General features: G+C 38.0%; 1 protein-coding gene and 1 pseudogene across 1 annotated transcript in view; one reads left to right on the top strand and one right to left on the bottom strand.

Annotated features, from left to right (window-relative positions):
• STK38L (serine/threonine kinase 38 like) overlaps positions 1–16,946 on the top strand; it is a 74,613-nt gene that overhangs the window by 23,075 nt on the left and 34,592 nt on the right. The window contains exon 2 of the mRNA XM_043968554.1: positions 5,782–5,926. Coding sequence (XP_043824489.1) covers positions 5,793–5,926 — 134 coding nt within the window. The 5' untranslated portion in view covers positions 5,782–5,792. The remainder of the gene's footprint in view (positions 1–5,781; positions 5,927–16,946) is intronic.
• On the bottom strand, positions 13,803–15,896 carry LOC122727935 (annotated as a pseudogene).

Raw genomic sequence — 16,946 nt, 5'->3', positions numbered from 1 at the left:
TAGCAGGATTACCACATCAGGGGTTATGAATAATTTTGAAATTTTTATCACATAATTTCCAAGTCATTTTTTTAGATGCTAGAACAATTCACAACCCTAGCAGCAGCAAATTAGTGTCTTTGCTTTACTGTAGCATTGGCCTATTCCATCTTCCTTGCCAATTTGATGGAGATGATGTGATAGTTCAAAGTTGTTTTAATTTGCATTTATCTCAGTATTAGTGATTTTGAAAAGTTTTTCAGATGGCTATTAAGAGGTTGCCTTTTTTTAAAAAAGAAAGCTGCTGGGGGGGGGGTGCGGCTAGGTGGCACAGTGGATAAAGCACCAGCCCTAGATTCAGGAGTACCTGAGTTCAAATCCGGCCTCAGACACTTACTAGCTGTGTGACCCTGGGCAAGTCACTTAACCCCCATTGCCCCGCAAAAAAAAAAAGAAAAGAAAAGAAAAGAAAAAGAAAGCTAATCATATTCTCTGAGTGCTTGTGAGATACAACAGTACACCCCCTCCCCCCCAAGCTATGTCTTTGGTTTGTTTCTGCAAAAGCTTTTAAAATATTATCTTAAGACCATAGATTTAGAGCTGATAGGGACCACAGAGTTTATCTAATCCAAATCCCTTATATTTTACAAAAGAGAAAACTGAGGTGCAAGGAGGGTAAATAATTTGCCCAAGGTCACAGAGGTAGTAAGCATCAGAAATAGGATTTGACTCTACTGGTCTTCTGCCTTTACTGACAGTGTTCTTTCCACTATAACACATGGCTTCTTAGTTATTTTGTGTCTGTATTCTCCTTATGTCTAGCTATGAATCTTTCACCATTTGCAATTGTAAAACCTTTACTCTTTTTTTACTCCCCTCATTTATGGCATTTTAAAAAAAATTACAAATCAAGAAATCCTCCCCAAATAGTGTGTTCTTGATTTTTCAAACACTAGATTTCATTTGCTTCTGTTTATTGTACTTATTTAATTTTTTTAATCAAGTAGAATAACTTTTATAGTTTTTGATCTGATAATGCTAATCTCATATTATTCCTACTTCTTTTCATAATTTCCCTCATGACATTCTTGACCTTTTGTTCTTTCTTTCTTTTTAATTTTTTAATTTTAATTTTAATTTTTTATCTGGTCCCACAAAGTATCCCCTTGATAATTTGATTGGGATTACATGAAATGTATAGAGTAATGTAGGTAGTTTCATTTTTATCATATTGGCATATATCTGTCATGAATACTGCATTACATCTCCAATTATTTAGACTATCTTTACTTCTGTAAACCTTATTTTGTGGATATACCTATATCAATCCTGCATCCATTAATAAATTGTGTGAAATTATTTTATATCTTGCTACTTTTATGCTATTATCTCAGTATTTTATTTATTCTCAGGTTCTTGAGGCAGTCACTCATGAAGTTTAAGCAATATTTTATTATTATTATTATTTTAATATAATTGGTTTCCTTTAATAATCCTACATATTTTGTTTTATGCATTTAAAAACATTCTGAGTTTTCCCAGACTTTCCCAGACTTCTAAGGGATCAGTGACACAAAAAAAGGTTTTAAAAAATCCTGTTCTAGGATTTTCCAAGTTAACCATTATATAATCTACCAATAGGGATAATCTTACCTCCTTTTTGCCAATTTTTATCCCCTTAATTTCTTTTTCTTTTCTTATCACTATAACTAGCATTTCTAGTATCTAGCAAAAAATAGTCATGGTGGTGGTGGTAAAATCTTTGCTTCACCCTGATCTTATTGGGAAAGCTTCCAGTGTTTCTCAATTACAAATAGCACTAGCTATTAAAAAAAAACAAACAGTATTCAATAGACAATTTTTAGCATTTTGGGGGGGGGGGCCTAGTGATGAGGGTTAAGTGACTTGCCCAAGGTCACACAGCTAGTACATGTCAAGTGTCTGAGACTGGATTTGAACTCAGGTCCTCCTGAATCCAGGGCTGGCTCTCCATCTATTGTGCCACCTAGCTGCTCCCTAGCATTCATTTTTACAAGATTTTGAGTTCCAAATTTTCCCCCTTCCTCCTTCCCTCCCCTCCTCTCTTCCTAAAATGTTAGGCAGTTTGATATAGGTTATATATGTGCAATTATGTAAAACATATTTCCATATTTAGCTATTGATTTTAGATAAATGCTTTTGATGATCTTAAAGGAACTTCCATTCTAATGCTTTTTAAAAAAATCATGTTTAATACAAATGTGTGCCATATTTTAAAGTTTTTTCCTAAATTATTTGATATAATATAGGCTTTATTAATATGATTAGAAAATTCTGCTAATTATTTTTCTGATGTCGAACCCTTAGTATAAATAATTTTCCCATAATATTTGATGCATATATTAATGTAGTTGCTTTGCTAATGCCTCTGTTTTGTCTCTCCTTCATTTGACTATCTGGAGAATATTTGCTTTATAATGGGAGTTTGGTAGAGTGCCTTTTCTCTTTTTTGAGAAAAATTTTTATAGCTTGGAGATTAATTGATCTTGAAATATTTGATGCAATTCACTTATAAATCTATCTAGTTCAGTTGCCTTGCTTTCCTTCCTTTGGGAGTTTACAGTTTTCTCAATCTTTTTTTCTGAGATTGAGTTGTTTAGGATTGATTTTTATAAATAGATATTCATCTGTTACCATTAAGTTCTCAGGTTCATAGGTATATTATTGATTACAGAAGTTTTCTGATAATTTTCTTTATTTCTGCTCCAATTCATTATGAGGTTGTTCTTGTTCTCTCTCTTTAAAAAAAAATCATTTTGTCCATTTAAGTTTTAAGTCAAATTTACTAATTGTTTGTCAATTTTGTTAGGCTTTTTAGAGAATAGCTCTTTGTTTAGTACATCAGCTCAATAGTCTTTTTGTTTTCCATTCAATTTCCCCTGTGGTTTTCAATTTTTTTCTTTTAAGCTTCTCTTAAGATTATTAATTTGTCAATTTTCCAGTTTGTAATTACAAGCTCAATTCATTAGTTGTCTCTTTTTTCCTTTGAATATATTTTCAGAGATGTAAATTTTATTTTAAGAATTGCTTTAATCTCAAATATTAGTATGTTCTCTCCCTCTTTTCATTTACTTTAATGTGATTTATTGATTGATTATATGATTTATCCTTTGATCTGTTCATTATTTAGATTAGGTTATTGCCCTTTAGTATACATTGAGTATTCCAGTGCTTATTACAGTGATTGGCACATAATAAGTAATCACTTATTGACACATAGCGTCCATCTTTATGGGGTTTGCACATAAATGTTCTCTATTTGTTCTTTTAATGATGCCTTATCCTTTTTCCCCGAGTAGACATATGAATGTGGTTCTGCATTTCCTCCCTCCTCATTTTCCTACTTCTTTGTTTTAATGATTTTCATATGCCCTTTTTTGAATATTTAAAATATCAATTCACTTCTTACTCCTATTTCAAGCCTCATCTAGGATAATTTTATCTCACTTATCTTAGAGAACATGGCTTGTCCATAATTATTTTCTCTTTATTCTCACTGTTAGCTTCAGATAAGGTAGAACCTCTGGAAGACTTGTCTTTCTTCTCTTTGCAACTTTCAAATATTAATATATTTGCTTGATGTATTTTTTTTTTTGCCTACAGAGACTTGTTTACCTTTTCTTTTGTTTGATGAATTTATGTTGCCAAATGTCTTTTGGTGAGGCAATTGGGGTTAAGTGACTTGCCCAGGGTCACACAGCTAGTAAGTGTTAAGTGTCTGAGGCTGGATTTGAACTCAGGTCCTTCTGAATCCAGGGCCGGTGCTCTATTCACTGCTCCACCTAGCTGCCCCGTTGCCAAATGTCTTAATCAACTTTGGTTCCTTTCATTTCTCATGATTAGTGTATAGTTTTGCTTGGTTCTAACTGGTTTCCCTTTATTTGTTTTTTTTTTGGTTTGGTTTGGTTTGGTTTGGTTTTTTGGTGAGGCAATTGGGGTTAAGTGACTTGCCCAGGGTCACACAGCCAGTAAGTGTTAAGTGTCTGAGGCCAGATTTGAACTCAGGGACTCCTGACTCCAGGGCCAGTGCTCTATTGACTGTGCCATCTAGCTGCCTGGTTTCCCTTTATTTGTGAAAGCCTCCTCTGTTTTTTGCAAGATTCTTTCACTTTGATGTTCTAGAATTTAGCAACTACATTTCTGGGTTAGTTAAACTTTAGGTTTTATTGCTCTTCTTAGACTAAGATGGATGCATGAAGGGAGCTCAGAAGGAAGAAGTAAGTAGTATGTATGTGAGCAATTGCATGGCAAAAAAAATGACTGGAATGCCATTTGGTGGGATCAGGACTGTCGTAGCTATGTAGGTATGGTTGACTTGTACAATAACAAATTTGTGAGATGGATAGTACAATTATTACCTTTATTGATATATAAAGAGATTTAAGACAAGTTAAATGACTTGCATAAGGTCATATAGCTAATAAGTGATAGAGGTGAGATTAAGGTTTTGGGAAAAATTTGTATCAAAACACTAACAACACAATGTGTCCTACCCCCTGTACTTTGGAATTCAATATGAGGAATATTTGTTCAGAAAACAACTCAAAGTTAATTACCAAAGTATTGGGGGGGGGCAGGGCAGCTAGGTGGTGCAGTGGATAAAACACCAGCCATGGATTCAGGAGGATCTGAGTTCAAATCTGGCCTCAGATACTTGACACTTACTAGCTGTGTGACCCTGGGCAAGTCACTTAACCCTCATTGTCCTGCCTGTCTCCCCCCCCCCCATAAAGTATATGGGGAGATTGTGTTATATATCCCTATCATCTAACACTGCCTGTTATTTGGTAAGTCCTTAACAAATGCTTGTTGATTGATGGAATATGATCCTATAGTACAGGCCTATCAATATAGACCAGCTAATAGAATAGCAAAGACTTTTGGGACACCCTGTATAATGTTCATACTACAGTTATGTTTCCACTATACCATGCTTCATCAGCATGGTACTGTTAAGAAAATGTTTCATTGTCATTGGTCTCTCAAACATAGAGTGTTTTAGTAGCTATTAAGGCTTAAAATTGTGTGTGTGTGTGTGTGTGTGTGTCCTGCTCTGTGAGAACCTTGACCATTTCATTTATGTCTAGACACATGGTTGGACTGCAATAAATGCTTATTTATTGAGATAGTAGGACAAGATTTTTGGTTTTGCTCTACCACTTTTTAGGTTTGTGACTGTGGACATGTCACTTAAACTTTTCTAAATCTATCACTTTACTTATAAATAAACCTTTTTTATATATAATTATAATTTATATATAATTATACATAATGGTTTACACAAGTTATCTCCCACTACATTGCTAGTCTGTTTTTCTGTTTGGGGCATGAGACTAATTATTTTGGCCCTTTGTTTTATGATAGAAGATGAGTTTGTTATTTTAAAGCAGTATAGTTTTCTGTATACCAGCTTGGCATATGTTTTTGGGAATTCAGGAAGCCAAATTATTCTTTGTCCATTTGCATGAAAACATCTTTGTGTATATGTATAGAGAACACATACAATAATCCATGTGTTCTCCTTACTGCTCTGTTGTAATTCTTTGTTTTGCTATAGATCATTCATCTTTAGTATTTGAGGTGAGTGGGTAGCCCATCTTGTTCCACTAATTTCATGTAATTTAATGGTATGAAATGCTTAGATATGGCTTAGATTCGCTTAATTGTTCAGGGTAGAACCCCCTTCCAGTGAAGTTAAACATTTGAAGTTTGTCCAGAAAGTTTTTTCTATTGAGTAATTTGTTATGATGTATTCTGTTTCAGTATCTGTTACTATGGCAATGACTGCGGGGACTACAACAACTTTTCCCATGAGCAACCACACCCGGGAAAGAGTGACCGTAGCTAAACTCACATTGGAGAATTTCTACAGCAACCTAATTTTACAGCACGAAGAAAGAGAAACCAGGTATGGCAAAAATGAGCCTAAGTCAATTTCTTTCTTAGTTCAGGTTGTTAAATTGATTGGCCAGAATACAGCATATTTTCCATTAAGAAGTTTTGCAACATAAACTGTGCTACTTCTGAATAACCTACACTTAGTGGAAATCCATTTACTTATTGGTTTGGTTTCCAGAAATGGTCTCTCAAGGCATAATCAATTCTGATCAAATGAGGACCCACATTGCACACAAATTAAACATGCATAAAGTTTTCTAGTTGTGAAAAAATGTATTATATGTTGTTTTTAGTGAACATATTCCCAAGCTATATTTTGAATCAATTTTAAAACTATGTATTGGCTCACTAGGTGGTCAACCATCCCCTTCCTTATATAGAATACAGAATTAGTGATAAAAATAGGAGATTGAGAAAATTTACATCTTTTTCATAAGAGTAGCCATGTGTTAGTTTGCAAGGTTGACTTCAAATGTATAATAAATTATACAGTTACAAAATTTTCTGGTGTCATTGTAGGCACCGCAGAAGGTATCTGTTTGTATCAACTTTAGACTTAGAAAATACTCAGGGGAAATCAATGTCCTTACATTCATCTATTAAAATCCTTCAGCTCGAACAAGATCTTTACCGTGGAGCCTTTCTCTGATCCTCCCTGTCAGAAGTGACAGCATAGCATGTTGTCAGCTTCTTGAAGACAGAGACTGACATTTTATCCCCTACAACATCTAGCATGGGACATTATACAAACATATTAGTGTTCAATAAATGTTGGGGATAGAGTGCAGTTTTGTTTTGGGGTTTTTTTGGTGACCACTGAATGGCCATTGGATGAACACAAGCTTCCCAAAGGAAGATATTATACCATCTTATTGCCTCAGCCACATCTTCCAGCTCACATTGATATGTGTTTCAGGTGCTGAATTATTATCAGTCTGAATGAATAATTTAATTTTCTGAGGTCTAAAAACATTCCTATAATTTGTTCAAATACTTCTTGATGATGGATATCTTTTTTTTTTAATTAATTTTTTTTTTTAGTGAGGCAATTGGGGTTAAGTGACTTGCCCAGGGTCACACAGCTAGTAAGTGTTAAGTGTCTGAGGCCGGATTTGAACTCAGGTACTCCTGACTCCAGGGCTGGTGCTCTATCCACTGTGCCACCTAGCTGCCCCTTGATGATGGATATCTTTACCTGGATATTTCTCTGGTACTTCAAACTCTGTATTGAAATTGAACTTCTTGTATTTCTACTGAAACCTGCCCCTTTCCCCAGATTTCCCTCTTTTGTTTTTGTTGATGATAATGATGATGTTGTTGTTCATGGTGTCTCTGTGCTTTCAGGTTTTGGAGTTGTCATTGACCCTTCCTTCTCCTTCACCCCCTCTCCCCGCCCCCTGACCCCCATCGATCAGTTGCCAGGTCCTTAGATACCACCTTCACAATATCTCTTTCATCCATCCCCTACTCTCCCCTCACACATCTGCCACCCTATTTCAGGTGCTTTATTACTGGGTTATTGTGACAGCCTCTTTAACTCTTCTTCCACCTTAGAGCATCTTCCCTTCTAGTCCATCCTTCATGCAGCTGCCAAAATAACATGAATAATGCATAGGTGTGAGCATGTTGCTCTCCTCATCACAAACCTTTAATGCTTCCTTATTGTCTGAAGGATAAATTACAAGTGCCTTAGCCTGGCATTTGAGACCCATCACAAGACAGCTTCCTCTTATCTTTCCAACCTGATTTCTTACTGCTTTCCTTTACATCTTCTACTCTATATCAGAACCCAGTGCCTTTCCGTCTCTGTGTTCACCCAGGCTTTCCCTGTTGCCTGGGGAATGAGTGAAGTTACCTCTTCACTAATGCCTATTGAAATTCTCTCCTTTCAAGGCCTAGCTCTTCCTTGAAGAATTGTCTTATTCCTCCTACCACTCCATTGCTAAAAATGATCAGTTTGCTTCCTTGAATTGTCATGAAATACTTTGTCTGGCCTTTTCTTTTGCACATAAGACACTTTTACCTTATTCTTATTTGTGTATATTCTGTATTCCCTTTTATCAGATTATAAACTCACTGGGGGCAGGGACTGTGGATACCTAAGCTTTGTATACTAAACACTATACATAGTATCTTCCACATTAACAATTACTTTTTAAGTTTTTGTTGAATTGAATTCTGCTTTATAGTACATATCATATTATAGTATTACATATTATTATTATTATTCAGTCATTCCAGTCATATCTGACTCTTTGTGACTCCATTTCAGAATTAAAAAAAAAAAATTTGTGGGGCAACAGGGGTTAAGTGACTTGCCCAGGGTCACACAGCTAGGAAGTGTCAAGTGTCTGAGGCAGGATTTGAACTCAGGTCTTGCTGAATCCAGGGCCATTGCTTTATCCATGGTACCACCTAGCTGCCCCTATTTTGGAATTTTTTTGACAGATACTGGAGTGGTTTGCCATTTCCATCTCCAGCTTGTTTTACAGAGGAGGTAACTGAGGCAAACATGGTTAAGTGACTTGCCTAGGGTCACACAGGCAGTAAGTGTCTGAGGCTAGATTTGAACTCGGAGTCAATTGAGGTGCCGACAGGTTATTCCTCATCCAAAGTTACACAGCTAGAAAGGAACTTAGGCAGGATTTGAACCCAAGTCTTTCCAAATCTAAATCTGGTTCTCTATCCATTACAATATACTGTTATCATCTACATTCTTCTGAATATCAATGTGAGTAAAAAGAAAAATGATTAAATTACTCATAACTTTTAACCCATTGACTTTACTATGAAACTTAATGATTCTAGGGAAAAAATAATAGCTCACATTTACATAGATTACAAATGACTAGGGGCAGCTAGGTGGCACAGTGGATAGAGCACTGGCCCTGGATTCAGGAGCACCTGAGTTCAAATCCAGCCTCAGACACTTAACACTTACTAGCTGTGTGACCCTGGGCAAGGCACTTAACCCCAATTGCCTCACTAAAAAAAAAAACCAAAATGACTATAGTATGTTACAGTATATATTCATTTGTCTGTAAATGAGTGCATTGATCTCTAAAGTCCATTTGAATGCTAAACTTTTGTGTTAAGTGAATTATAGAAAAATATCTTCTACAAGGTTTGAGAAAGGAATATCCACCATTTAGACATTTTCTATGTGTTGGTCAATTGCCCAGAAATCAAGTCTTTAAGTTTGATATCTACATTGTATGTCATTTTCTACCATCTGAGAGAAATCATGTACTTATTTTTTTAAAAGAGATGTTGAAAACCTGAAAGGTAGTCTTCCAGTCCTGCCATCTTAGTTGTGTTTATTAATCCCTTCTCTCCTGTCCACCAAGCAAGAGAAAAAGTGGTCACTGTCATTGTTAAAGGCATTCTTAATAATTTCTCTGTGTGTCATGCCATGTGTGGCATTATTCAAAATGAATATAAAATTGTCCCAGGCCTTTAGAGCTTATAATTTAAGAAAGTACCAATGATGGCATCAGACTTAGAAAGAACATAGAAAAGTGGGGAAGTGCAAAAGTCTAATAAAATATAACAAGAGGATATAGACTTTTATGAGTTGATAGGTAGTAGGACATAATGGGGATTGAAAGTTTACCCAAGGTAGGCCCAGAAGAAACTTCCCACATTGTTTCCAAATAAAGATGTTTTCGTGATGTATGTGGGATTTTAGGAAAATTTTTAATGAAAGGAGAGGACTTGGCAAGCTTTGGGAAGAGGCTTGAAGGAAAACTTGAACACAGTGAGCTAATTATGCAAATGGCTAGATTTGCTTATTACAGGTTCATTAATCCACTGTGTGTTACTTCTGAAGATAAAGTCAGGACACTGGCACCTTTTCAGCAAACTTTAAATATTCTAGTCATAGCTTTAATTTCATAGAAAAAAAAAAACACATAGGTGACTGAAAATTTGGTTCAAAAGGAAGTTCTTGTGCCATGTTATCATTGAGTCTACCCAGAGATTTGTGTGGATGCATAATTTTTATCCCAAGTTTGTTTAGTCATTTTAAGTCAGAGGCCAGTCCTATTTTAGTACATTCTAATGTTTACTGGTATGTGGCATCCCTGTTTTTCCTTAGATAGAGTTTGTACTGTAAAACTCCCTCTTGCTTACTTCCCTTCTTCCCCATGCCAAAACACACATATATGCTCAAGCACACGTGCACATTTGTATACACATAGACACACACACACATACTACCACCAATAACAACAGAAACATCAGACAACAATGCCTAGGGTAGTTTCACTTAATTGATTGATGCCCTTCAGGCATTTTTCCTAAATAAGTCACTTTTGTTACCTGTAACAGTATAAATTCTATGGTATCTGACATGACTGGTGATTAGACTATCATAGTTAATTAGGTGTTCTAGTCAATAATTTGACATGCATATATACATACATACTCTGGAAATTTATTTTGATTTGGGGACCCTACCTTTGGGCTGAGATTAAAAAGCCTTAGGCCCTCAGGGTCTTTTCTGTGTGAAGGGCTGGTGCCCCTCCCTCTCCCCTTCAACTGAGCCAAAAAGCCCCATGGGCTGAGACCCCAGGTCAGACAGCTGGGGGGAGGGATCCCTAGCTCCCTCTGCCCTGAGTGGATCTATCCAAGAGGTCCCAGGCACACAGCAGGGGGCACGGGCCCCTGGAGCCCTGGGTATGGTACCCACGAGACAGTTGAGTGTCCCCACCCCCCAGCCGCAGCCCTAGGGCGGCTGGAGGATTAGCTTAGTGTGTGTGGGGGGCGCAAAAAGCCCCAAGATTTGGGTGGAGAGAAGGAAGATATATAAACTGGAGAGTTAGACGTGGAAAAAAAAAAAGGTGAAAGGACAAGGAAAGAGGTTGACAAGATTAGAAGAACGGAGAAGGATGGGGGCAGCAAAGGCAGCAGAGGGCAGACTGACGGAGCAGACAGACAGAACAAGAGGCAATGGAGAGCACAGAAGCGGTCAGCATAGGGTACAGGTTGGAGAAAGCAAAGATTAAGAGAACAGAAGGACACTGGAGCACTAGGAGAATGGAAGGAGAGGTCGGTGAGAGAAACACAGGGGTTCAGCAGTGGCAGTACGGAGAGGAAAGTTAGACACTGGGAGATAGACAAAGTGAAAGGGGCTCGGAGTTAGTGAAAGGAGCTGAGCAGTGAAAGTGGAACATACCCTAAGGCAAGAGCAAAAAGGCCCTTGTTGTATTAAAAAAGTTCCAGGCTCAGCAGGTGGAAAGAGACAGACGCACCTGAACGCAGTCAGGTTGTACATTTTATTTCCCTGTATTTTTATGTTTAAATAGCATCTCCTAAATAAACTCTGCTTTGATTATTTAGTTAAGAGGCTTCTTAATCTTTTGCTTATCAATTTGGGAGCAGTGTGGAGAAATTTTTAAACAGCCCATATTAAGTTAATAGTAATTTTTCATATGTCCAATTATATAATTTTTTTTCAGATTAGATTAGTTAATAATTAATTTTTTTAGCATCCATCCATCCATCCATCCATCCATCCATCCATCCATCCATCCATCCATCCATCCATCCATCCATCCATCCATCCATCCATACCATGCTTCCTTCCTTCCCTTTGTCTATCACTGTAGTTTCTTTAGTGTAGGGAACTGTCAATGAGGAACTTAGCTCTACCAACGCAGTTCCACATTCTTTTCCATGACTGACAGTCTTAGGGGAGTTGCTTGGGGCACCAAAAGGCTCTGACTGACTCAGAGTTCCAGGTCCAGGATGTCAGATAACCCTGGAACCAGATATTCTTCATTCTGAGGTCAGCTCTCTTCTGTGTCATACTGCCTCCATGGTTTTGTAATTATCACACAATTAAGATACTACAAAATACCAAACTGTTTATAACAATTTTCCTTGATGATGATTTAGAAGGCACTTTAGGATCTTGCTTTTCTTCAGGTTTACTATTATAAATATAACAGGTGCAAATGGTACTTGCCCCTGATGTAATTCCTTACACCTTTCACATGACCTCCTTGCTTTTGGTGTCCGCTTACGCATTGCATGTACTCTCACAGCAGCAGATCTAGTTTCTCAGAGAAGGCCTAAATTCTCTCAGGATACCTAAACTTCTTGAATTGTGGCGATGGACAAGACTTTTGAGAGTCCCTTGGACAGCGAGGAGATAAAATCAGTCAATACTTAAAGAAATTAACTGACTTTTCATTGGAAGGACAAATATTGAAGCAGAAGCTTAAATATTTTAGCTACATAATGAGAAGACAGGACTCATTGGCAAAGACTCTGATGCCAGGAAAGATTGAAGTCAAAAGGAGAATGGGACAACACAGGATGAGATGGAGTCATCATGGTGCCATGGAAGCAATGAACATGAGCTCAGGTCGACTTTGAGAGATGGTGGAGGACAGAAGGGCCTGGCATGCAAAGATCCTTGGGGTCACAAAGAGTCAGGCATGACTGAATGACTGAGCAACAACAAAAAGAACTGCCATCTAAGGAGTGCATTTTCTACCCACCACTTTAGTTCTTGAGCCCTTATCAAGTAATTTTCATTTACAAAAACCAGCTAATCATAATGATGACTTTTCTAGATCTTAAACATAACCATTTACTTAGCAATAAGGCAAAAAGAAATAACATCATATATTAAAGCAAATGTTAGAATAATAAATATATTACAATCTTCACATAAACCTGTGTCACACTCTACCCCCAATGCCCTTGTGACCTGTGGGAGAGTATAGGCTCACACCGTTACAAGAAACTGAAAAGGAAGAACAAGAGAGAGGAAAAAATGTGCCCAGCATAATCTATAGATTTAGATATCATTGGTCATTCAGGAACATCTGCACAACATAAAGCAGATTCTGTTCTGACTGCTTGTCTACTGGTCCTTACCAGTCTTCACCTGAACAAGCCACTCTTCTATTTTTAAATTAATATATAGCATTGACAAGTTCTTTCAACTTCACTCATAAAATGGCATTGGAAATGTGTTAACAGCATTAGATCGCAGTTCTGATTTTTAAGTCAAATAACTCTTCTGGCCTCAACACTGGACCACCTTCAAGTCCAGTGAACCAATGGATTTGGGTGATGCTACCCAATTAGCTTGAAGCAGGGTGAAAGGGCTGCCTCTCCTCAGAACACAGAAGAAGAAGGGTCTTGAGTCAGTTCATCTCTTGAACAGGCTCTTGGTTTCAGAGGACTCTTGGAAGAAGCAGGCCAGGCTGGACTCTTATCTCTCCTCTAGGGTAGATAGGTTTCTTAACTTTCTGAACTCCACACGTTCTCTCTTTATTAATATTCGGTATGCTTTAATAAATACTTTTTTTAAATTAATAAAGTATTTTATTTTTTCCATTACATGTAAAGATAGTTCTCAACTTTTGTTTATACAAGCTTTACAATTTCAGATTTTTCTCCCTCCCCCCTCCCCTAGTTAATAAATACTTAATGCCCCCAAAGTGGTGCTAAAGCTTCTAATTCATAAATAAACCCTAGCCAGGTTTCCCTACACTTGGGACAGGAATAGGGCAACCACACATTAGATTTTAAACATCACACTCGGAAACTCATAAGACTGACTCTCAAGGCAATGCAGACTAGCCCACCCAGCTACTCACCTAACAGGATAATGTGCCATCCTATCAAAATGTAGCAAATTAACCTCAGAGCAAAACCAGCTCAGGTTGACTTTCTTCCCCCTCCCCCCCCCTTAATAGTTTTTTTCCAATTATTTTTTTTCCACGACAATGAGGGTTAAGTGACTTGCCCAGGGTCACACAGTTATTAAGTGTCAAGTGTCTGAGGCTGGATTTGAACTTAGGTCCTACTGAATCCAGGGCCGGTGCTCTATCCACTGCGCCACCTAGCTGCCCCCCTCCAATTACTACTTTTTTCTGGGGGGTTCCCAAGTTTATTGCAAAGAACACAAAAGTAAACATTAAACAGCTCCTCTTGGTGTTTTGAAGTTCATCCCATCCGTGGGCTGGGTAACTTGCAGGTTGGGCAAACTGCCAAAATCCAAGAGTTTCAACATTTCTTTGGTATCAGGGTCCACTTCAATGATCTCCTGATCCAAAGCAGAGACCGCAGGGACATAGTTATCCCTCCTTTCTCATTCTTCTTCCTGCAACTTGATGGAGATGCCTCTCCCAGGGCCTCTCTGGATGCGCTTCATCAGATGAGTAACATATCCGGCCATTTTGTTGCAGAGCTTCTTTGGGGATGACGATCTCCTCGCACACGCGCTTGTGGGTGTGGAAGTCGTTGCGCAGGCGGGTGTAGTACTTCTCGATGATGACCCGCTCAGCCTTTTTCACGGTCTTGGTCCAAACTCGACCCTAGGAGCAGAGGAGAGTGAGAGGCCGGCCCGGGCAGAGATCAACACCCACACCCACACCCCCACGCCCGCTCTCGCCCGCTGGGCCCCGGGCCGCCTCGGGCACACCAAGGCCGTGGCCCCAGCCCCTCTCGGGCCCAGCGGCAGGGCCCTCGGACAGGACCCTCCCGGCCACGCAGCTTCCAGGCTTGGAGCTGGCCACCCGGGGCCCCGGGGATGGTGCCGGATCCTGGGTGGCTACAGCGCCGAGCCCCTCCAATTACTTTTTTTTGGTGAGGCAATTGGGGTTAAGTGACTTGCCCAAGGTCACACAGCTAGTAAGTGTCAAGTGTCTGAGGCCGAATTTGAACTGAGGTCCTCCTGACTCCAGGCCGGTGCTCTATCCACTGTTCCACCTAGCTGCCCCACCTCCAATTACTTTTAAAGATAGTTTTCAACATTCATTTTTGTAAGATTTTGAGTTCCAAATTTTTCTCCCTCCCTTCCTTCCCTCTCCAAGACAGCAAGAAATCTGATATAGATTATATATGTATAACCATATTAAACATAGTTCCACATTAGTCATGTTGTGAAAGAACAATCAGAACAAAAGGGGAAAAATATAAGAAAGAAAGAATGTAAAACAACAAAAAATGTGAAAATAATATGCTTCAATCTGCATTCAAACTCCATATTCTTTTTCTGGATGTAGAGAGCATTTTCCATCATTTTATTTATTTTTTGTGTGTGTGAAACAGAATAAGTCCCATAAGATCAGTAGTTATGGATCAATTACAGTCTGCATCATAGATCTTATTACACCCTCCCCCCCCAAACACACACACACATACACACACACAAACAACCTCTGCCTTTCTTCTGAAATTTTCTTATTTCTGTTGAAGACACCATTTTTCTAGTTCCCAGGTTCACAAACTCAGTGTCATCCTTTTATTTCTCTCACTCACCCCACAAAACCTATCAAGTTTTCAAGTATCAAAGACTTAACATTTTTCACTTCCATGGCTTTCCACTTAAATAGCTACCAACGACCCTTTTTCAGACAAGAGCCTTCTAATTGGTCTCCTTGCTTCAAATCTCATCCTTCTCTAATCTACCCTCCCCATAGCTGCCAAATTGATATTCCTAAAGGGCAAGTCTAACCAGTGCCTCCCTATTGACTCTAGAATCAAGTATTATTCTATTTTTGTCTCATTCTTTTTGCTTTTCTATTTCTGTGTAAACCTTTTTAGTAGAAGTTATGTTTTCATACTATGTATATACTTTGTAAATATATACATATATGGCATGCTTAAAATTTTTTATTGATGGAATCTAAGACTATAATTTACAAAGCAGTTGTGAATCTGCATAGGTAGGAATTTCTCTATTGAGAGTTCCCTATGCCAGTTAAATCTTGCCTTTTGATTTTAGGTCATGCTAATTTTTAATTTTATCTTACTCCCTCCCCTACCAGCTGAGCCATTTCTTATATCAAAGACTTTAAAAAGAAAGAAAAAGAAAAAGTAGTCTAATAAAAGTAACTAAGTCTAAATGCTCATGTTATATTCTATAGCTACTGTCTACCTCTTCTGCAATGAAGGGAGTTGGGTACCTTGTCCCAGTTCTTCTTGGGCCAAGCTTGGTCATTATAATTACATGGCATATTGCATTTTATTGTTTTTGTTTTCCATTTAGGATCATGACTTTGCAGCTGAAAGGAGTATCAGAGGATTTTTATCCAACCTCCTGATTTTATAAATGAGGAAATTGAGGCCCAGGGAGATTGTGACTTCCCAAGGTTACATAGATATAAGTATCCAAGGAGAAATTTTAACTCAGCTTCTTTGACTCCAGGACTAGTGTACATAATGTTTCCCATGTTATTGTCATTGTGTATATTGCTTCTATATTAGTATATTAATCCTGGTGGAATGGGTAGATGAGAGCTTTTTGTTCCAATGGGGCCATGAAGGTGGCTGAAGCAGGCACTATGGAGTCCTTAGAGCTTGGTCAGACATCAAAGATACCAAGGTCATCGACTGCATCTTGGGCCATTGACAGTCATCCTGACTCTTGTCTTTGCCTTTGGACTTCAATGACTCTGGAAGAGAGAGTGAGGCTGACAACTTTGTGCAACTCTGACTTACTTCAGTCCAATCCCAGTCTGAGTCCAGACATTATTACCCCATGATGACTTTGGTACTCTTCGAAAAACAATGGACAAACAATGGATGTTAGTTCCTATTTTGATTTATATGAGTTTTTTTAAAGTAAAATTTTCTTTTTAAATTGTGAACTTAATCAGCAACAGACAAATATTTAAATATACAATAAAAAGGGGCAGCTAGGTGGCAAAGTGGATAAAGCACTGGCCCTGGATTTAGGAGGACCTGAGTTCAAATCCAGCCTCAGACACTTGACAAGTACTAGCTGTGTGACCTTGGGCAAGTCACTTAACCCTAATTGCCCAGCAAAAATAAAATAAATATACAATGAAGAACAAAAAAAGAGACTATATTTGTATAATAAACAGAACTTCTGTCTTGTTGAATTTGTTTTGGAAGAAATGTTTGTTTATTATTTATAATTTAAGTAGGTAAATATGTCTTCCTATGCTTCTCTGAATTCATTGTATTCATTATTTCTTGTGATGGCGTAACAGTCCATTATATTTCCATACCATAATTTCTTTAGCCATTTCTCAGTCTATGGG

This window comes from Dromiciops gliroides, chromosome 5, assembly GCF_019393635.1.
Source record: "Dromiciops gliroides isolate mDroGli1 chromosome 5, mDroGli1.pri, whole genome shotgun sequence".
NCBI lineage: Eukaryota > Metazoa > Chordata > Mammalia > Microbiotheria > Microbiotheriidae > Dromiciops > Dromiciops gliroides.
Note: the sequence above shows the minus strand (reverse complement) of the source record. Positions and strands in the feature narration are given on the sequence as shown.